Genomic DNA, 22,438 nt, shown 5'->3' on the forward strand with positions numbered 1-22,438 from the left:
AACCAAAATTCTCATTACAAGTGGTTCGGAAACTATTTAATACTACTACCTTGCCCTGGCTTGGTTTCTGTTCCCCTGGTTTGGTTTGCTGTCGGTAGACAGCCTGATGACTGACTTCATGAATAGTTCCTAACTCCAAAGTTATAAACCCTGGTGCCAATCTTGTGGAGGAGTAAGGGAAGGAAGTGATCTTTCCCCATCACATCAGTAACTCTGAAGCCATGACAAAGGTCCCAAAGTCCCCGTGATTGGCATGATTCATCATTCCTCAATCTTCTGACCCTGTTGTACTCATTCCCATGGCCAGATTTCTCCCTTTTTCTTCACTTCAAGCCAGGTTCTGAAAGCCCAGCTTGACTCTTTCTTCCAGAGCCTCTTCTGATCGCCTCTTGTACATATGTTTCTAATAGAAATGAGAGGATCTATAATCATAAATTTGATTAATGTGTGTTTAATTACATCTACATATGTGCCGGGTGCTTAGAATATGTTTATAAGCTTCACGGACAAAGCTTTCTGCTCTTGGTTTTGTTTTAATGGTTGACACATTTTTGTTTTCTAATGTGGGCAGGTGTTTTCTATTTGCATCAATTCATTGTAAAGTCCTTGAAACCTTATAGAGTTGGTAAATTTTTATTTGCAGTATGCTGTGTGGGAAAGCACATGTGACACAGGCCCATAGGGGTGACAGTGGGATGCTTTTTCCCCAGGGTGTTAGAGTTGATTTCCCACTGAATACCAAGGCAGTCTTTGATGGTCAAGCTCAATTCCAGATACAAAGAAGTTAGAGACTGCCTGCACTTCCACTTGGGTTAGGAATCTTGGACTGATATAGAACTTTTTTATAACTCTTCTCTCTCTCCCCAGACAGCTCCTGAGCCAGCTTAGGCTCTGAAGCCTGTGCAGGATAGGATCCAGTCGAATCTCTCAGATTTCATTGGAATATTATCACATAGAAATTAGGCAGATGGCAGATGTTCTTCAAAGAGAAGCTATTTCCCCGTTGACTAGTGGTTGCCTGGTAACACACAAGTTGGAGGCAGTACCATGGATTGGTTGAAAACAAAACAATCCTATTAATTAGTCACATGCTTTTCAGCAAGTTACTTCAGTTTTAATGATCTATGTAAAATATAAGAAACATCAATAGGAAAATTACTAAAAGTTCAACATAGTATAACTTCCCAAAGATTATTCTTAGAAATATTTATAGGTTGAGCAAATGTCTAAAAATCACCATCAACTCTCCTGGGTTAGGAAAGAAATTGCTACATATAGACATGTTACTTAATGTGCACGGCACTTTACATGGGTACATAGTTGTAATAACCTGATAACAGAGTCATTAGTCTTTCTCCTTCCAGATGGGGGCTCTGGAACTCATGGTAATAGACAGCCAGTGCCATGACTTCGTAGCCCATAACCACCAAAGTCTAGTTCTAGGGTCCTTTCTTGTTGTGTCTTGGCTCTTTTCCCAAAGCCTTGAAATATTATATTGAAAATACAACCTGTCCTTCATTAAGTTCAATGTTGTCAGGTATTCTAAGCATTTAATAGCTATAAGTTCAGTTAAGATCACAATAATCCTATTAGCTAAGTACCATGATGTTCTCCAGAGAAACTTTTGTGTGGGACTCAGAGTATGGCTAAATGACTGCCCACATTCACCCACAGAACTTTCTAGAACTTTGATTTTCAACCAACACATTGTACTGCCTCCAACTTGTGTGTTACCAGGCAACCACTAGTTAACGGGGAAATAGCTTCTCTTTGAAGAACATCTGCCATCTGCCTAATTTCTATGTGATAATATTCCAGTGAAATCTGAGAGATTCGACTGGGTCCTATCCTGCACAGGCTTCAGAGCCTATGCTGGCTCAGGAGCTGCCTTGGGGGAGAGAGGAGAGCTATAGGAAAGTTCTATCAGTCCTAAGGTCCCAAAGCCAACTGAAAGTATGTGCAGCCTCTAACTTCTCTGTATCTGGAATTGAGCTTGACTATCAAAGACTGCCTTGGTATTCAGTGGGAAGTCAGCTCTCATACCCTGGGGACAAAGCATCCTACTGTCACCTCTACTTAAGCAGTAGAATTCACATCAAAATCTAAGATTTAAAAGCTCCTATACAGCCAGGCGGTGATGGCACACGCCTTTGATCCCAGCACTTGGGAGGCAGAGGCAGGCGGATTTATGAGTTCGAGGCCAGCCTGGTCTACAGAGTGAGTTCCAGGAGAGCCAGGGCTACACAAAGAAACCCTGTCTTGAAAAAACCAAAAAAAAAAAAAGTTCCTATACTATAAGTAAGAAAGTCTAGACTAAATGTGATTGTGGTTTTAATTTACATTTGAGAACTACACGTGACCCTTTAAATTGTGTTCCTTGTAATAATAAATAAATATAGACTTTTATCTTATATGATTAATGAGTTAGGAATTTTATGCAAATGAGGTAGGCATATGTTCTACGTACTTCCTATATAGCACTTAGTTTTTGCCCACATAAATAATTTGGTCTATTTTTTTATCTCAGCTACTTTCTGCCTACGCTTGTTATAATATTGTATCTCTTCAAAGAGAAAGAGAATACACCTACTGATATTTATTTCTGTTGTACTCAGTTGCTGTGACCCCTTACGGTTATGCATCCAAGTTTGAGATCCACTTCGATGATAAGTTTGATGTGTCTTTTGGGAGAGAAGGAGAGACCATGAGTCTGGGCTGTCGTGTGGTCATCACTCCTGAAATAAAACACTTCCAGCCAGAGGTCCAGTGGTATAGAAATGGTGAGCCTTTGGACTGAGTTCTTACTTGCTTCTTAATTAAAGATTCATGTGATATGGATCAGTTGCAGATCTGCTTCCCAGGGTTAACAGAACCTATAAGCTAAAGACAACGCACTGCTGTACTAAGTTTTTAACATACATTTTAAGATGAAGACACTATGTATATATATGTGTGTGTACCACACATACACACATATATGTAACATACATACACACAATTGTTGTTCTGTTTAATCCCTGAGACAAGGTTTCACTGTGTAGCCCTGGCTGCCTGGAACTCACTATGTAGACCAGGCTGGCTTCAAATTCACAGAGTTTTGACAGATTCTGCCTCCCCTGTGCTGGGATTAATATAAAAGCTTATATTTGTGATTCTTTTAAGATTCTTATAAGATTACTTTTAACAGTAACTAATAAAATAATGCATCCTTTCTTTGTAACTGCAAATTGCTGCCTGCCAATAAGAAAAAACTACCTTGCTTGCCTACACTTTGTCAAACTGTAACAAGTTGCTTACTTATAAATGTATGTGGTTTTGGGGGAATAATTTGTTTTCTTGACTTGTACTATGTAATGTTATTTCTTGTAAAGTTACTGGGGAACACACTTTTTCATAATAATTTACTAGAAGAAAACTAAAACATAATCACATTGTAATTGTATATTGCTTGAAAGATTTTGTTGAGATACATAAGCTACGGCAGAAAGAATAAAGTATGGAGGGCTGGAAGATTGTTCCTTCCTTCCATCAACTATATGTATGTCTGTATATGTGTGAGGTTTGTGTGAGTGGGGGTTGGAACATTGTTCCTTCCACCTATCAACTATGCATATGTATGCATGTATGTATGTATGTATGTATATATGTATGTAAGGTTTGTCTGGGTGTGTGTTGGAGCTTTCCCCATCCACCAATTGTGTGTATTTATGTCTGTCTATCTGTCTGTCTGTATGTGTGAAGTGCTTGGAGCCTGCTTGCTGAAGCTTTGCTCTAACCAGTCTGTCTGTATGTTATGTATGTTTGTATGTATGTATTTATTTGTGCATACGAAGTTATCGGACTCTGCCTTTTGTTTCATCCACTCAGTGTGTGTGTGTGTGTGTGTGTGTGTGTGTATTTTCCCTTTCATTCTCTTTCTCACCTGCTCCAGGAGTTAAAAGAGTTCGTAGTTTTCCTGATGGCCACAGGTGGTGCCAGCTCCAGTAAATTAAGCTTTGTTCCCTCAAAGGTCTGCTGAGTCACTTCTCTAATTGCTGGCTATCTTTGGCATCAATCCCTGTAGGTAGCTGTATCCCCTCCTGTCAGAAGCTCTAAGCACTGAGCCCCAACAGCTGCCTACCTCAGTTTACCCACCACATGGATGCCAAAGTCTGCCATTGGCACCCACCTACCACAGAGACCATGTCTGTGAGTTTGAGGAAGAGATTGTCCCAGCCCGAGGACAGGGCTGACAGGCAGGCAGCAGCTTGTCAGTGAAATATTACTCACATGTGGACATTCCAAACAAAGTGCCTGAGGACCTTAGTCTTCTTGAGAATTTGGAACCTCTGATTCTGAGTCGTAAAAACAAAGTTTAGAGATTTTAGCCTTCAGTGGAAAGAACATGCTTTTTACATAAGATTCTGAATGGGCCAATTATTAACAAAAGGAATCAATTTTTCCTTATAGCTGAAAGAAAACACAGTGATGAGATGTATAAGCAGGCGTTTTGGACTGTATATGAATCGTGACTTCTAAAGTTAAGGGACATACCAGAATAAACATTAAAATACAATTGTATAAATTTACATTTAAAATTAAACTCACATAATACAAAAAATGATTTGTACCACTGAGTCTTTTTGAAAAATTGTTTCTCAACACTCACCAATTCTAGAATATTAAAATTCATATTTATCTGTTGCACATAAGTTATGGTACCAAAACATTATTTTGTAGTTTGTATGACCCCTATTATAAGTAACAAGATATTTAAAATAAAAAGAGGTTTAGTTAGAGTTACTCTTGCTGTGATGAAACACCATGGAGGAGGAATTTATTTTGCTTATATTTTCACATCACAGTCTATCATTGAGGGAAATCAGGCCAGCAGCTCAAACAAGGCAGGAACCTGGAGGCAGGCGCTTAAGCAGAGGCCATGGGGGGGGGGGGGCTGCTGCTAATGGCTTGTTCTTCTGGCTTGTTCATCCTGCTTTCTTATAGAACCCAGGACCACCTGCTCAGGGTGGCACCACTCACAATGGGCTGGGCCCTCTCACATCAATCACTAATTAAGAAAATGCCTAAGAGTCAGATCTTGTGGAGGCATTTTCTCAACTGAGTTTCCCTCCTTTCAGAGAACCATAGCCTGACATAAGTCAGCCAGCGCAGAGGTAAAACTCAACACTTTGAACTTCTTCGTCCTTTGAAAAAAGAGCTTTACATTTTCATTTTGTCAGATGTTACAAGTTACCTGTCCTGGAGACCCTCACTTCTGCTTAATATTTTCCCTAATATTAAACACACCAGAATGGTTTAAAGATCTAGAGAGTTCTTTTTTTATTTATTTATTTTTATTACATATTTTCTTTTTTACATGTAAATTTCTCCATTCCCAGTTTCCCCTCCAAAAAACAAAGAAACAAACAAAAACAACAAAAACAAACCCCTGTTGCCTCCCCCTCCCCATGCCTGCCACCCCACCCTCTCCCACTTATTGGCCCTGGCATTCCCCTACACTGGGGCACAGAACTTTCACAGGGTCGAGCTCCTCTCCTAGATCTAGAGAGTTCTAAGAGCTAAATAACTTTCAATGAAGACAAAGAGAGGGAGGGATGGAGTAGGGATAAAAAAAATCAATGAATCCACTTGTCTTTTTACATTTCTAGGAGTACCTGTTTCTCCATCAAAATGGGTGCAGCCACACTGGAGTGGAGATCGGGCAACACTCACGTTCTCTCACCTCAACAAAGAAGATGAAGGTCTCTACACAATCCGCGTGCGAATGGGAGAGTATTACGAACAGTACAGTGCTTACGTCTTTGTTCGAGGTAGGACCTGGGAAAAAGCACACAACCTCACACATCCACACACAACCTCATACAACCTCATACAATCACACACAATTGCACACAACCGCACATAACTGCATTTAAAACACGGAGGCCAGACCAGTCAGCATGAGTGTTTTAGTAATGGTAAGAGTCAGTTAAAAATCCTCCCAGATCACCCAGGACAGGCACATTGGATGACTCAGAGGCACCAAAACAAAGATAATTGGTTTGCAACCCCTGCCTGTCACTAGCAATAGGATCTGTCTTTAGTGCAGAGAGTGGAAGTCCCAGATTCTTGTGATTTCGAAGGCTGTCTTAGCTCATGGATGCTGCCACAGACAGGGCTGCTGTATCTGGAGGCTTCGTCTTTAACAAGCATCTTGGAGTGCAAATGTATTACTGCATTCCATACTCCTCCTTCTCACGGCTTTGGTTTGATGAAGAAGGAAGCAGGTGGTGGAACTTAATTCTTAGAGCAAACCACAATAACTGGTTTTAGGTTTTCTTTTCCCACTGGTGTCTTGAATGGGCTGGGTATGTGCAGTGGCATGTTGCTCTCCATATGTACAGTGGCATGTTCTCTATATATGCAGTGTCATGTCATTCTCCATATGTGTAGTACATGTTGCTCTCCATATGTGCAGTACATGTTGCTCTCCATATGTGCAATGTCATATTGTTCTCCGTATGTGCAATGGAGTGTCACTCTTCATATGTGCAGCGGCGAGTTGTTCTCCATACGTACAGTGTCATGTTTTTCTCCATATGTGCAGGATCATGTCACTCTCCATATGTGGGGTGTTGTGTTTTTCTCCATATGTGCAGTAACCTGTCACTCTCCATATTTACAGTGGCATGTTGCTTTCACTATGTGTAGTGTCATGTCACTCTCCATATATGAAGTGTCACTTTCCATATGTGCAGTGACATGTTGTTCTCCATATGTGCAGTGTCATGGTGTTCTCCATATGTGCAGTGGTGTGTTGCTCTCCATACATGCAGTGGCCTGTCACTCTACACATGTACAGTGGCCTGTTGCTCTCCATATGTGCAGTGTTGTGTTGCTCTCCGTGGGATCCTAGCACCTTCAGCCTGCTCTGTGTTCTTTCATGTAATAGTCATTCAGGTACAGCCACAGAGGAGACACAGATAGTCTCAAGAAAACAAAGTGTATTCTGCTCACAGGTCTCAGAAATAGGAGGCCCCTGGAGGCCATGTGGGGAAGTACCAGGGGTCAATGGCTCCAGAGCCCAAAGGCCAGGAACAGAGGGAGGACTTGGACTATGGCCTTCATTGGAGTTATCCAGAAAGGGCAAGGTGTAGGCTTGGTTAGACTAACTCTGGGGGGCTCTGGTTATGTGGAGGTCCCTATAAGTGCCTCGTCATAGGTAGAGGGCAGGTACAGGTGTGGGAGGCTGATTAAGAAGTGTTGCCTGCTGGGTGGGTAGAGGAGATGTACCTGTAGGATGCTTGGCCTGAATGTCCAAGCCCTGTTGTGGAGAAAGGTTGTTGTCTATAAGGTTCTACTCTTTCAGCCAGGAAGAATAGAGGACATCAAAATACACATACAATTATAAATATAAACAATATACATGGTTTACTAGTTTTTCAATTTATTTATTTATTTGTTTGTTTGTTTATTCATTTTACATCTTGATCACTGCCCCCCTCATCCCAGTCCCCTCTCACACAATCCTTCCCCATGTCCTCCCCTCCCCTTCTCCTCTGAGAGCGTGGGCCCCCTTGGACACAAGTCTCTGAATATATCCTCTCCCACTGAGGCCAGACAAGATAGCCCAGTTAGGGGAACAGATTACAGACAGGCAACAGCTTTAGGGATAGCCCCCACTCCAGTTGTTTAGGACCCACAGGAAGATCAGGCTGCGCATCTGCTACGTATATGCCAGGGACCTTGGTCTAGCTGTGTATGCTCTTTGGTGGCTCATTCTCTGAGAACTCCCGGGCGTCCAGGTTAGTTGACTCTGTTGGTCTTCCTGTGGAGTTCCTATCCCCTCCAAGTCCCTCAATCTTTCCTTCAACTCTTCCACAAGACTCCCTGAGTTCCGTCCAATGTTTGGCTGTGGGTCGCTGCAGATTTATTAATTTTTATCTCTCATGTACGAAATAGAAAAATTAACTCACAGGCATTTTGATCAAGATGGAACTGTAGATGACATCCAGATGCCTTTAAAAAAAAAGATCAAAGACTACCAACGGCTCTGTAATTAGAGCCTTTTATCAATGTAATTGATTTCTTCTGAAATGCCTCTTATGGCATTTCATAATTTTAAAATTTCAATAGTTTCAATAATTTTTAAATTTCAATAATTTTAAGGCATTCTATTTAGTGGGTTTGAGAAAGAGCTCAGTGGGTAAACAAGTAAGCAGGTGAACCCAGTTCAGTTCACTAGCACCACAGCTTCTGGGAACTGCCCACATCACTTCTGTGTGGTGAACAAATGTCTTGTATATTCCACGTGCAGCACTCACCAAGGATGGCTGAGTGTTCCCTGCCAGCCATAACAGCGAAAGGAAGGAAGAAGACCGAGTCCTGAGGACTCAACACGTGTCATATCCAACTGAACACTGACAAGCAATCACTAACAACTGAGAAAAGATACGTGAACATCAATAACATGGGAAATGTGGCAGGGTGTCTCCTCCACAGAAGCATTCTGGGCAAAGCCAGTCAAAGCTGAGGGAATGGAAGAGGCAGCCTTCATAAAGGTTGCTATGGAGACAGGTTTCCTGGGACTCATCAGGAAGTTAGGTTAGCCACACCACCTGGATAAATGTGACTAGATTCTGACTGAATATGCAAAGCCTTCCCTTTCCCTTGGCTGTCTGGAGACCCGTCCTCTAGTTATTCAAAACAATAACAAAAGCAGAAACAAAATCCTTGATGGTCTAGTCCTGGGAACTCTGGCCTTGCCAGGTTGCTCTGCATTTTTCAGGCCCCACCTAGAACCAAGTATCTGCCAGACTTCATGTGACTGACTTCCAGATTCAGAGAAGGGGCCAATGGTTCAGTTTCACACATATCAGTTTTTATAATCCACAAATTAAAAAAATGGAAACATACTAAAATTTACCAGATGTTAATATGAAAGGATCAAGTAGATAACTGGAAAGAAAAAAATGGAGAAAGATTTCAGCAATTGTATGTAAATTTAACAACTTTTAGAAAAGCTTATTTTTTTATATTACTGCTACTACAACTCTAACTATTGGAGTGTTGTGAAGCTAAGGGACCCTTAAGTGTGAGCAAAAACTCTGTCATCTAGCTTCATCTTTTTATTCATTTGAAAGGATGTATTTTTAGAGTCTTAAAAAACTCTTTAGGTATAAATACACATAAAGTTCTCCCACATTGACTGTCCACTGAGTGGTTTTAAATACATGTGCAGAGTTAGCAGGTCATCACCCACAACTTCCTTCTGGAGCATTTCTGTCAGTCTGGGTCCCCTGGAGCTCTCCCGTGTCCAGTGACGCTTTAGTCAGGGCTTCCTTTCTGTATCCACACTTTCGTTCAGGAAACCTATGTCTGTCAGTGTCCTTCTGAGTCTGCTTTCCCTCGGTGTTTGAAATTCACTTATGTCATAACACATATAGTACCTTGTTCCTATCTGTGGCTAGATTAGTACTTCAATGTCTGGATTGCCTCATGCTGTCTGTTGATAGGCAGTAAGATTGTCCCTACTGTTCAGTGTTGCTAAGGGTGTTGGCAGTATCGATATTCATATTTATGGGACAGCTTTTCATCTCTTTTCAATATATACCCATGTGTTGAGTTGTTGGATCACATGATTCATACTCATCTTTTTCAGAACTACGAAGCATTTCAAACGATATGTGTTTTCATCCTTTCTCTGTGGTAGCCTGTGAGGCTATTCAAAGGCTTTCTTTTTGGGGTTCTGGTGTTTTTGCTGCTTACAAAGTAGCTTCTAAATCAGCACTGTCAGTATGTAAAGCAGTGTTCTGTAGAAACATTTCAGAGCTGAGCACATTTGGACAGGCTTTTATGGCACAGTTAATTTGTCTCATGAAAATACTATAAACAAATGATAAAAAGAGAAGAGCTACTTATAAGTTGCCATCAGAGATACTTTTTTGTTTTTACAATTTTTTATTGGTTATTTTGTTTCTTTACATTTCAAATGTTATCCCCTTTCCTGGTTTCCCTTCTGCAAACCCCCTATCCCATCCCCTCTCCCCTTGCTTCTATGAGGGTGCTCCCCCACCCACTCATTCCCACCCCACCATCCTAGCATTCCCCTATGCTGGGACATCGAGCCTTCACAGGACCAAGGGCCATCCCTTCTATTGATGCCAGATAGGGCCATCCTCTGCTGCATATGCATGTACACCCTTTGGATGGTGGTTTAGTCCCTGGGAGCTCTGGGGGGAAAGTGAATTTACGGCTGCCTGGAGATGCTGGGGAATGAACCCAGGACCTCACACATGTGGTGGTGCATACTCGTAGGATTTGCTGAAGGAGGTAGAGGCAGGAGGATCACCAGTTCAAGGCCAGCTTGGGCTACACATGAATAGCAGAGTGAAACAAGGGAAGCGTGCTGAGCCCATCAGAGATACTTAATGTCAACATTTGTTACATACTGTCTCCCACCTTAATCCCTACCCCCCTACAGGCATACTCACACACACACACACACACACACACACACGGGGGGGGGGAGGAGGGAGGGAAGGAGAGAGGGAGAGAGAGAGAGAGAGAGAGAGAGAGAGAGAGAGGTAAACAAGTGCATGGAAAGTATCCTTAGCAACTGCAGCATTCTAAATTGCAGACAAGTGACCCTTTACCTGCCATACTGAAAAGATGACATGATTTACAACTCCCTTGTGGGGGCTGGAGAGATAGCTCAGTGCCTGCCACATACACATTAAGCCCCCAGCACCTGTGTAAAAGCCAGGTGCAGCAGTACACATCTATAACCTCAGCACTGGTTATATAGTAACTCCTATAACCCTGTAACTCTAGCTTCAGAGACAGGTGGACCCCAGCAGTTTAGCTGACTGTCCAAACTCCTGGTTTAGTGAGAGACTGTCTCAAAAAGCAAGGTGGAAAGCAACCGGGGAAGACATCATTCCTTGAACTCTGGTCTTCACACATGGCGTGCACATATGCATGCCTACCCATATACACATGTGCACACACATACATATTACACCTAATAAAAACAACTCTGCCAAGGTAGGGGAATGCAGAAGCAGGCCCTCCTGTACAAGGCCATGATTATGAGTTGGTTCAAAGTCTCTGAGGGTGTTTTGCAACTATGTATTTAAAGCACATAGTCCAACTTCTCCAGTTCCAGGACAAATGGACAAAGATGAAGACAGATATTACATAAAACCAGAGAAATCCAGATGTTTACCAATGAGAGTTGTAAAATAAAATTTCTTTATCTATACATGTATTTTAGTAAAGAGGTATAAATATATATAAATAAATATAAAAGTTCATGCTCCACATAAGCAAAGAAATACTGTACAGCAATGAAAACTAATTATGTATACCTGTAATTACTGACATGTATCAAGAGAAAGAAGTTTTCATGAACATCATGAAAAGTTATTTAAAAAAATAATCATATTTAGCCAGGTGTGGTTGCATATATCTATAATCCACATAAAAGTGGACACAAGAAGATGCAAGTAGATCAAATATGAGTTTGTGGCCAACCTGGACTACATAATGCATTCTAAGCTTGGATGACAAATAGTAATAATCATTATCATTTTTGCTAGATATGTTGGCACACACCTATAATCCTAGCACTCAGCAGACCAAGGCAGGATGATCTCCAGTTCAAGGTCAGCCTGAGCTATATAGCAAGACATATCTCAAAAATGTTTTTCATCTTTTAGTTTATAAGTATAAAAAAAAATCTAGAGAGGCTTAGGCTAGTATGTCAGTAGTCATTATTCTAAGTTACAGATTTAAAGGAGACTTTAACCTTCTTGATTATCATCTATCTCTTAACCATATACTACCTTTATAATAAATATAAAGAATAAGACAGCATTTTGAAAAAGTTATTTTTTTGCCTATGTCTGAGGACCAACTGTGGTGAATGACAGGCTAATCTTGCACCCAATTAATCAGCCCACAGGAAGTTAGACTATTTGGAAGCTGGGAGAGAGAAAGATAGAAGCTTTGAAGAGGCTAAATGTTGGCTGAGTGGGCTCTGTGGCCAGAGCGGCACAACAGCAGCTGTTGGAACTGGACGCTGATAGCATCCCACAGCCGGGCTGTGTTCCTGACATTCCCAGCATGCTTGGCTCCTCACACTGTGTTGCCCCATCTTGAGAGCAGGAATAATACTTTTAACTATTGTGTTTACCACTGTCTTAGGGTCTCTGTTGCTATGATGAAACACCCTGACCAAGGCAATGTAGAGTTTGGTTCGTCTTACAGTGCATAAATCCCCCACCAAGGAAAGTTGAGTCAGGAACACAAAGGGAGGAGCTGATGCAGAGGTCACTGAGGAATGCTGGTGACTGGCTTGCTCCTTGTGGCTTGCTCAGCCTGCTTTCTTATAGAACCCAGGACCACCAGCCCAAAGATGGTACTACCCAATGGGCTGGGCCATCCCATCAATTAAGAAAATACATGACAGACTTGCTTATTGGCAAATCTTGTAGAGGCATTTTCTTAATTCAGAGTCCTTTCCCAAAGACTCCAGCTTGTATCAAGCAGACATATAAGTAGCCAGGACAAGCACCTAGAAGAGTGTTAAATGAATTTAGGAAAGCAACCCTGACAAATACCCATGCCCAAGTTTAGTAAAAGTATAAGATAATACAGGAAACAGAAGACATGATTGTTTATGAAATAATATAATCACCAGACAGGGGGGCTGCCATTCTCCAGACACAGCTAAAGTGTGGTTATTCTCGTGGTATTTTGAATTAGGAACCACTAAAGCGAAACCTTTGGTTTTCTGGGAAAACAAATGCTGGTCAGCTGATTAAGAAGAAGTCAGCATCCTTGAGGCAGAATTTTCTGGGAAGTGTTTCCCCAGGGTCAGCACATGGAAGCTGTGGTCCAGAAGTGGCCATAAGTGGATGAATAGTAACTTAATAGATCACCAAGCCCACCCTGTGAATGGCATCTTGCAAACTGTGTTATAAGAATGCTGGTCCATGGCTCTCTGTCTTCTATGGTCTGTTACATTGTGCCCCTGCTTTTTATTACACACCAAATTCAGTGTCTGCTCAGCTGACTAGACTCTGCTCTGTCACCATGGGAATTACTCCATCAATGTGTGGAGTTATAGGCCTTCAAGACAAGGATGTGTCTGTGTTGTTGCTAGCTGTTCCCCCAGAGGTGTGGCCTTCTAGGAGTGCCCCGTCTGGTAACTGGGTTTACCAGCATCAGTATCACCACTGAGTTCTTGCTCTGCTCTTCCTTCTATCTCTGCCCTGCTTGCAAAGCCTGCGAAGAGAGAGAAATGCTCAGGAAAGCACCTGTTTCCTGTTGCTTGGCATGGAGGGATTCTACATTCAGCCTTGGCTGTGTGGATTGTTGGTGTCCTTCTCATTTAGTGTGTCTGCAGGAGACATCCCAGAGAACATGCCCAAATGGTTTGCAGGACTTGAAACAGAATGTCCAAAACTCAAGCAACCTGAGCTCTTCAAAAGTAATGCCAACCTATTAATGTTGAACCCAGAAGTCTGCGAAGGTTTCTGCCATCCTATCAAACACCTTTGTAACTCGCAAGTGTTACAGAACTGCAGATCATAGAGAAAGATAGCCTGTTCAGTTGGGAGGAGTGTTTTCTCCTGGCTCCTGTGTATCCCAGGTTTTCCTGACTAATTCTGTTTAAGTAAGAGTTGTTCACATGCTAGGAAGAACTGACAATATGGGCCCCTCCTGCATGCTTACTGTGGCCTTAATCATTCTCACGTAAAGGATTACTGATGGCATATTTTTATTTCCTTTCCTTCTGATTCATTAGTTTAGCTGTGTCTGGGGAAATGGGGGAGGGCTCACCATCTGGGGAACCATAATTCACAGACAGTGTCCTCTGTTTGCTGTATTATTGTAGACTTTACTAAAATCAGGTGTGGGTTTTATGTCAGAGTTCTTTTTCTTAAGTATCTTCAGTTTGGGAACAGTCATCATATGTGCTGATCTTTTTTTAAATGGTGTTCTATCTGCCAGGCTCTGTCACAGGATTTAGTTTAGTTCACAGGATCATATGTTTCAGCCCATGGTAGGCTGGTCCCATATTTCAGGTCCTGCAGTGAGACACAATGTGTGTCAGACCTACCTCGTGGGACAGACATATTGAACTCAAGTCAGCTCAGAAGAAGAGGGAGGTAGCAAGAAGGAACCAGACAGGACACACCCTTTAAACACACATCCCACTGAACTGCCTCATCCAGCCAAGCCCCATCTTCCACAGTCCCACACTTACCAATAATCTATTCAATTGCCAAACCATCGCTGGTTTAAAACCATTGATCAGGTCAAAGAAACACATTCACAACACACTCAGGTGCCCTTTATGTCTCTTAATCTAATCAAATAGACATCAAAGCCCACCATATTTGGGTAAAGCAGAAGTTTTTCTTCTTCAAAAGGGCAATGCCCATTTAACAGTGGGAAAAGTTCCATGGTTTTTATTCTCCTATATACTCCTATACTCAGGTAACACGAGGGGATGTTCATCTCTTTGGAAGCCTGTCAGAGATTCATTACCATTGCACAACAATATCATAAGAAAGGCAAAAGTCGGGGGCTGGTGAAATGGCTCAGTGGGTAAGAACACTGACTGCTCTTCTGAAGTTTGAATCCCAGCAACTACATGGTGGCTCACAACCACCCGTAATGAGATCTGACACCCACTTCTGGTGCGTCTGAAGACAGCTACAGTGTACTTATGTATAATAATAAATAAATCTAAATAAATCTTTGGACCTGAGCAAGTGGGGCCGACCAGAGTGAGTGGGGTTAACCAGAGCAAGCAGAGGTCCTAAAAAAAAAAAAAAAGAAGAAGAAAGGCACAAGTCACCTAGCTGATATTTCCCTATTAATTTTGGGGGTATATTTTGGGAACCAAAGGTGAGGAGAAAAAGTTCATGGATTCTTTTCAGAGCCCCTTTTTATTCTCTAACTTAATGTTCTTTCCCCAAAAGTGAAAAGGCACACCTTGTTATATTTCTAAACAAATTATAAGATTTGAAGCTTTCTCTATGAAGCCAAATATGTAGCTACTGTGATGTGTGGGAAATGTGTATGCCATGACCTCAGCCTGCCAAGCTGGCAGAGCCTGGCTGAGCAGTTACCAGGATCCCTGTTTCCACAGATGCTGATGCAGAGATCGAAGGAGCCCCCGCCGCACCCTTAGATGTGGTGTCTTTGGATGCTAACAAGGATTACATCATCATCTCTTGGAAGCAGCCAGCTGTGGATGGAGGAAGCCCAATCCTGGGATATTTTATTGATAAGTTAGTGCTTAGGTTAACCTCAGTCATAGTTCTGTGGGTATACAGAAATGTACTTGATTTCTCCCATTATTTCTATATGAAATGCTTTCTCTGATTTTTTTCCTCCTCCTTCTCTCTCTGTGTGTGTCTCTGTGTGTCTCTCTGTGTGTAATATATACAACTTGTGTAATATGTAATATATATTACACAAAACTACATACATATTAGTACCTACTTACTTACATTGATCCTCTGAATTTGACAACCAACTCAAGTCACTAACTTGCCAAGAATTTAATGAATTTGTAAACCTAACTGATATTCAGTATACCAAATATCCACATTCCTAGTATGGCAGTCATTTAAAAGTACTGACTTTGGGAACACAAATTGATTTCTTATATTGTACAATGTGGTTTTAAGTTATCCATATTACATAAAAAATAGTAACAGAAATTCATAATGTTAGGCCACATTCTTACCCAAGAGTCTTTGTTGATTATAGTCTTCAGAACTTATTGATCCTGAGATTTTACAAGCAATGAATTCAAACTATTGGCCCAAGTATATGATCCTCTTAGTTTTTATTCTAGTAGTTGCTCTAATTCTTTTTGCTTTTGACTATGGAAACAATTAGAAACAGTTCTATGTCAATGTATCAGACGTCATATTTGTAACAATAAGTAAAAAGTATGTAAAAGTAAAAAGTAAAAAGTACCTGACAGAGGGATGTTTGTAATCAGTATTTAGTTATAGATGTAAAATAGGATGGAAGCTTCACTTACTTCTGACGAATGTGGAGGCTTACATAAACTCCTTTTTACTGTCAGTTTCTGCTTTGTTGTCTTTGACAAATAGCCAAGGGATCTGCAAACTTTATGGAAGACAGGACAATCAATCAGTGCATGCCTTGCCTTGGCTATTATCAATGAGCACAGCATGGCTAACATCTACTGTTTGCTAAACACTGTTCTTAATACTTCATGTATTTGCCACTAACCCATAGCCATCCTAGAAAGGGCTTGTTATTACAGGTAGGAAAGAAAGCTGGCCTAAGCCAACATGCCAGCAAAGATACATTACATTGTCTAAGGTCACATGGGTAGGAAGCCCAGAGCTAGGGTTCAAATACAGCCCAGCTGTAGTCCAGTGCTCTTTTTGCTCCAACATGCTATAGAAGCTACAAGAAAAGATGCTATTACCATTTTTTTCTTGCAGAAATGAAGATTAAGAAGCATATTCTAGTGAGACACAGTGGTAGTGTCTAGACAGACAGACAGACCTTGGGAGACACGTTTAGCAGAACTGCTGTAGTCTCTTCAGCTCCCTGCCATTTCCTACACATGGCAACTCCCGAAACCCTACAAAGCAGACATTTAGGGAGAGTGGATGGAAGGCATGATTGCAAATACATTTTATAGGAATTTACATAATGTTAAAGAAAACAATCATTATCTGTATCAAAGAATGTAAATGGTAGTGAGGAAAGGAAGACATCCCCCCCCCATCTCCCAATTTTTTGGCACTGTCTTCCCATGAGAACTACTTGGGAATTATACATTTTTAGCATAGTGCCATATTGGGGATGCATTTCAAACTAAAAGCATTGTGTACTACTTATAAAAAACAAGAAGTTGCTCTATGATAATGTTGCACAGTTCACTCCAACATTGAGTCTCTAAAGCTGTGTTGATTGGCTTGATATCTTCAGGTGAACTATTGTAATCTTCTGAGCATTCTTTGACTCCATTTTTTGGTACCAGCTGCTACATTAGCAGGCAGCTGGAAATCAGTTTCCAAGCACACCATTTCCCGGTGGAAATCATCCAGTCCCAGTACTTAGGAGGTAGACCCTCGTGAGTTCAAAATCAGCTTGGGAGAGAGAACAGAGTAGAGGACGACAAAAGAAAAGAAACAAATATGTTACAATAACCTCCTGACCCTTGTACTCACACGGAACATAGTGATCACCAAGTAGGAAAACAGTAAGTGGCTTTCCAAACTGCAGTACAAATAGCTTTTCATCCTGTTTGGTTTGGTTTGGTCATCTTTTGGAGAGTTTCCCCATCTAGCCCAGACTAGCCTCAGGGTCATGATCCTTCTACCTCAGGTTCCCAGACGCTGGGATTACGGGTGTGTATGACCATGCTCAGCTTTTTAGATCCCAAGTTATCCTACAGTAGTTCTGCTTTTAAAAGAAAGTGCCTAAAGAAGACAGATTACTAGCAGTGGACTTAAAGGTGTCAGTGGGGCAGGGATGAGGAATCCTTCTCCTAAACCTCTCCTGCATAAAGATTCTAGAGAGTTATCTCAGCGGTTAAAGCACTGGCTGCTCTTCAGAGAACCCGGGTTCAGGTCCCACCACCCACATGGCAGCTCACACCTGTCTGCAATGCCATCTCCAAGGGATCCAACATCATCTGTCCTTGGTAGGCACCATGCACAAGTGGTTCACAGGCATACATAGAGGCAAAACACCCATACACATTAAAAAATAAAATAAAAAGGATTCCAGATACCTGCATGATTTTCTCATCCCTCTTCTTGACATGCAAGAGAAGTCAGCTGCTTGTTTAGAAAGATCTGAGGCTTCGTTCTTCATGTTAAAAAATGACTAGTTGCTGGCTGATGAGATGTAGTGAGTAAAGGTGGATGGATGCCCATACCCCACCTGACAGAGGAAGGAAAAAACTCCTTCAAGTTGTCCTTTGACTTCCACACACACAATTTGTGGCATTTGTGCACACACACACATACACATACACAGAGTCACATACCACACTCACACACACACACACACACACTCACACACAGACACATACACAGACACACATACAGGCACAGACATACACACACATGCACAAACACACACATAGTCACACATCACACATACACACAGGTAGAATCACACACCACACTCACACATACATACACAGACATGTACCTACACACACTTGTACAGAAACACACACACACACAGGTACTTGAGTTTTTTAAAAGAAAAATTTAAAAAGACATATTGAACTTGAGAGGAACTGAGTGTCTGAAGTCTAGGACTAAGAGGCCATGCAGGAGTTCCATGTTTTGACACAGGGAAGATCTGAAGCCAGAGGGTGAATTTGTGTCTTAGCCACAGTCCGCCTAACATTCTGCCAATCCCCTTTCCCTCAGGTGTGAGGTGGGCACAGATACCTGGTCTCAGTGCAATGACACACCTGTGAAATTTGCTCGGTTTCCCGTCACTGGTTTGATAGAAGGCCGTTCCTACATATTCAGAGTTCGAGCTGTGAATAAAACTGGAATAGGCCTGCCGTCTCGAGTTTCTGAGCCGGTGGCTGCTCTGGATCCAGCTGAGAAAGCTAGACTTAAAAGTAAGTCCTTTTAATTTTTCTGCATCTTTCTTGAAAAACAAAAACAAAACAAAACAACCAACCATCCCACCACCACCAACAAAATCCAAAACAAAACCAAGAAACCCGTGGCAGGTGTCACTGCAAGTAATTCCTCTCCTTTCCACTAGAGGGAGACAAGAATAAGAAATTCTTTTCCAATCAGAAAGTCCCGTGATTGGGGGTGAGCCCAAGAGGATAAAAAATAATTTGTTTTTGATTCATTTTTTTTCTTTTGTTTTTAAAGCCCTCATTTTTCTTATATTTTTAAGAACATTACTCAGAAAAGTGTACCTTACCAATCTGTATTCTAAGCATGAGGTGTGGAATGAAATATGGGAACAAATCCAAGATCATTTTTATCCACATTATTAGTGTATTCCAAATATAACTGCATTTATATTCAAAGTGAATTCCTTGACCTTGAAGTTTTCATCAAAGCACTAATATTGAACCCCTGTGAGCTTTTCTGTATTGATTAAAAAACAAATTTGAAATAAAAAAGAAACAAATTTGAGTTTCTATTTAGGTAATGTAAAATAATCTTGGGCTGTCAATATGATTCAGCTGGCAAAGGTTCTGCTGCCAAGCCTGACTGAGTGCAATGCCCAGTACCTCCGTGGTGGAAGGAGAGTTTTAACTCCTGCAAGTTGTACTCTGACCTCCATATGTACTGTGTAGCATATATGTAATCACATGCACCCACGCATAAAAAGATATACATGTATGTACATATACACAATTACAATATAATATAAAAATCTATAAAATATAATCATCATTTTTAACTGTTTACATCTATTTATCTTCCAAGTCAGAATGTCAAAGCCAAGTACATAAATTCTGCCTTCTATAGGAACCTGAATGACATCCCCAATATGAGGGGCTGTAAAATGACATTGTAAGGATCCCTAGATAGTAACATTTCATCCTGTCCAATAACCCTCATCACAGACAGGCCAGCAGTTGTAAAGGAATGTACATGTAGGATGCTTACGGACAGCCCTTGTCTTTGCCTAGTACACAGCGATGGTATTATTCACCTGTTGTAATCCAGAAAGTTTCCAGACACTACCAAACACCCCAGTGGCTAGGGTGTAATCCCCCTTGTTGGGGATTACAGGTCTGTGCCACACTTAAAGTTCTATTCTTTGCTTCAGTTACTTCTAGTGATATCACAAAACTCCAAGAAAGATACCATCACCTTTAGACTCCCTCTCTGTTAAATTAGGCAATCCCACCTCACACTTTCCTCTACTCTTTTATGAATTCCGGTAAAATAAGATGTTTGTGAATGAGAAACACTGTTGTCTCTGCTGCCTTCCTGTTTCCTGTGCAGACTTGGGTGGGAATTTCCCCTAGTAAGGCAAGATTGAGCCGTTCTTTCTTTCCTAAAGCATGTATGTATGTATACATGTATGTATGTATCTTCTATCTTCTATGTATGTATCTTCTATCTTCTACCTATTTATCACCTATCCATCTACCTGTCTGTCATCTATCTATCTATCTATCTATCTATCTATCTATCTATCTATCTATCTATCTATCTATCTATCTATTTGTCTGTCTGTCTATCATCTATTTATCATCTATCTTCTATCATCTATCTATCTATCTATCTACCTATCTATCTATCTATCTATCTATCTATCTATCTATCTATCTACTTACCTACCTACCTATCTGTCTGTCATCTACCTATCTGTGTGGGTATATATATGTATGTGGGCATGCATGCCAACAGTGTTCATGTAGAAGCCAGAGGGCAAACAGCTATCAGGAACCAGTTCTTTCCTTCTTCCATGTGGATCCCTGGGATGGAACTCATGTCATCAGGCTTGGCAGCAAGCACTATTTTACCTGCTTAGCCCTCTCTTCCACCTACCATTCTTTTTTTCATGCTTTCAGGGTCACAAGATGGATTCCCCCCCCATCTTTTTTTCTTTTTAAAAATTGTATTCTTCTCTAGTATATTTCATCCCAACCGTAGTTTCCCCTCCCTCCTCTCTCTCAATACCCCCACCCCTTCCTCCCATTTCTCCCAGATCCTCCATTTCCCTTCAGAGAAGGGCAGGCTTCCCAGGGATATCAAAGAAGCATGGTATATCAGGCTGTAATAAGACTAGCTTATGACTGTCCTAGTGGTGTTTCTTCCAAATGCGCTGTCTCTGAAGAAGGCATGGGAAAGCCTGTTTGCTTCAGGGGCTGTGTACTGAGCAGTTATGGGAGTGCAATTCACTCACTTAGCTCATATAAGTAGAACTGCAGAAAATTCAGCACAGCCCAGAGAGACTCTCAGCTCTGTCAGGGGCATACTTCACACATGTTCAACATGTGCTTTACACATGTTGACAAAGATGCGTTAAGAAGACACATAAGAAAACTAGAACCTTTTTGACTAATACAGCTGGTTTATTGGTTTACCCAAGAGTCAACAGCACATCTGTGAACATGTGACTTTTACACTTATCCTGTTCAGGTCGTCCTTCAGCACCCTGGACTGGACAGATCATTGTCACTGAAGAGGAACCTACAGGTAAAAACTCTGGCCTTTCTAGACACCACTGTTTTGCTGCGCAATTTAGCTTTGCTTGTAAGAATATATTATTGTCAGTGAAGCTTTTGAAAGAATGTCCTGAGAAAGATGATTGGTGAGGTGTGGGGTGGTGGACCTGAGGATCCAGCCCAGGGCCCTGGACAGGCCAAGGACATACTTCACCCTTTGAGCTTTACTTCCAGGACCCAAAGGATCATGTTTCATTTTAAAAGACATATTGTGAGCAGTTGTCATATGATGAACTGTGTACATGTCAAAGTTCAATTTGATAAGCCTGATGTGTATGAACATGTGAGGTCATTACTGTCATCAAGATAGCAAACATGCCCAGCACTTCTACCCTATCATGTTCTTTCATGGCTCCTCCTTCCTTTTACCACGGGCCTGCTTCCTGACACCATAGTTTGTATTGGCCACATTTTGCATAAATAAGATCATACTCATCTTTGTTTTCTCCCACTAGCATACTTACTTTGTGATTTATCATGTAGATGTAGCTATCCGTCAGTTCTAATGTACCTGTGCTCTGATAAAGGTTTCTGTGAGCCATATGTGTTTGCACAGATGTGTGGTTGTCACTTCTCTAGCATAACTACTTAGGAGAGGGATTGTTGGGCCATGTGGCAGGTGCATGTTTAATTTTCAAGGAAATTGCTGTTTACCAACATGATTGTTTCACTTTACATTACTACCTGCATATGCATATGTTTGTGTGTGGTTCATTCATGTCTGCATGTGCATAGGTACACATACATGCACAGGTATGTGGGGGGTTGACATTGAGTGTCTTTCTTGGACGTTCTCCATTTAATGAGGCAGGGTCTTATGGAGTAAGAGCTCATGAGTTCTAGCTAGTACATCTAGCAAGGTTGCCCTGGTGATTCTGTGTCTCTGTATCCCAGGCACTGGGACAGCAGGCAGACACCGTGCCTGCCTGGCTCTTCTGTGGGCTCTGAGTCTTAGCAGGAAGTGTCTTTACCGGCTGAGCCATCTCACTGGCCCTTGTGTGATTATTTGACATGATTGGATTTCAGTCTGTCATCATATGTTTATTGATTACACTAGTTTTCTTTTTCCAATTTTCTCTTTTCTTTGGACTTGGATATGTTTTAATTATTCTCTCTCACCCATATATGTCATTCTTTATTTTAGGCTTTAACATTTGACATTTATGATATGCTTATTTTCTCAGCCCACCTTTTCCATTCCTTGGTGCCATTATT

The 22,438-nt window shown here is 41.3% G+C and overlaps 1 protein-coding gene across 3 annotated transcripts in view; it reads left to right on the forward strand.

The window, feature by feature from the left end:
* The window catches only part of Myom1 (myomesin 1), a 117,127-nt gene that overhangs the window by 31,286 nt on the left and 63,403 nt on the right, over window positions 1–22,438 (forward strand). For all 3 annotated transcript variants that reach the window (XM_031368719.1, XM_031368717.1, XM_031368718.1), the window contains exons 9-13: window positions 2,616–2,780; window positions 5,649–5,810; window positions 15,146–15,287; window positions 18,438–18,637; window positions 21,138–21,194. In XM_031368719.1, coding sequence (XP_031224579.1) covers window positions 2,616–2,780; window positions 5,649–5,810; window positions 15,146–15,287; window positions 18,438–18,637; window positions 21,138–21,194 — 726 coding nt within the window. The remainder of the gene's footprint in view (window positions 1–2,615; window positions 2,781–5,648; window positions 5,811–15,145; window positions 15,288–18,437; window positions 18,638–21,137; window positions 21,195–22,438) is intronic.

This window comes from Mastomys coucha, unplaced genomic scaffold (assembly GCF_008632895.1).
Source record: "Mastomys coucha isolate ucsf_1 unplaced genomic scaffold, UCSF_Mcou_1 pScaffold14, whole genome shotgun sequence".
Taxonomy (NCBI): Eukaryota; Metazoa; Chordata; class Mammalia; order Rodentia; family Muridae; genus Mastomys; species Mastomys coucha.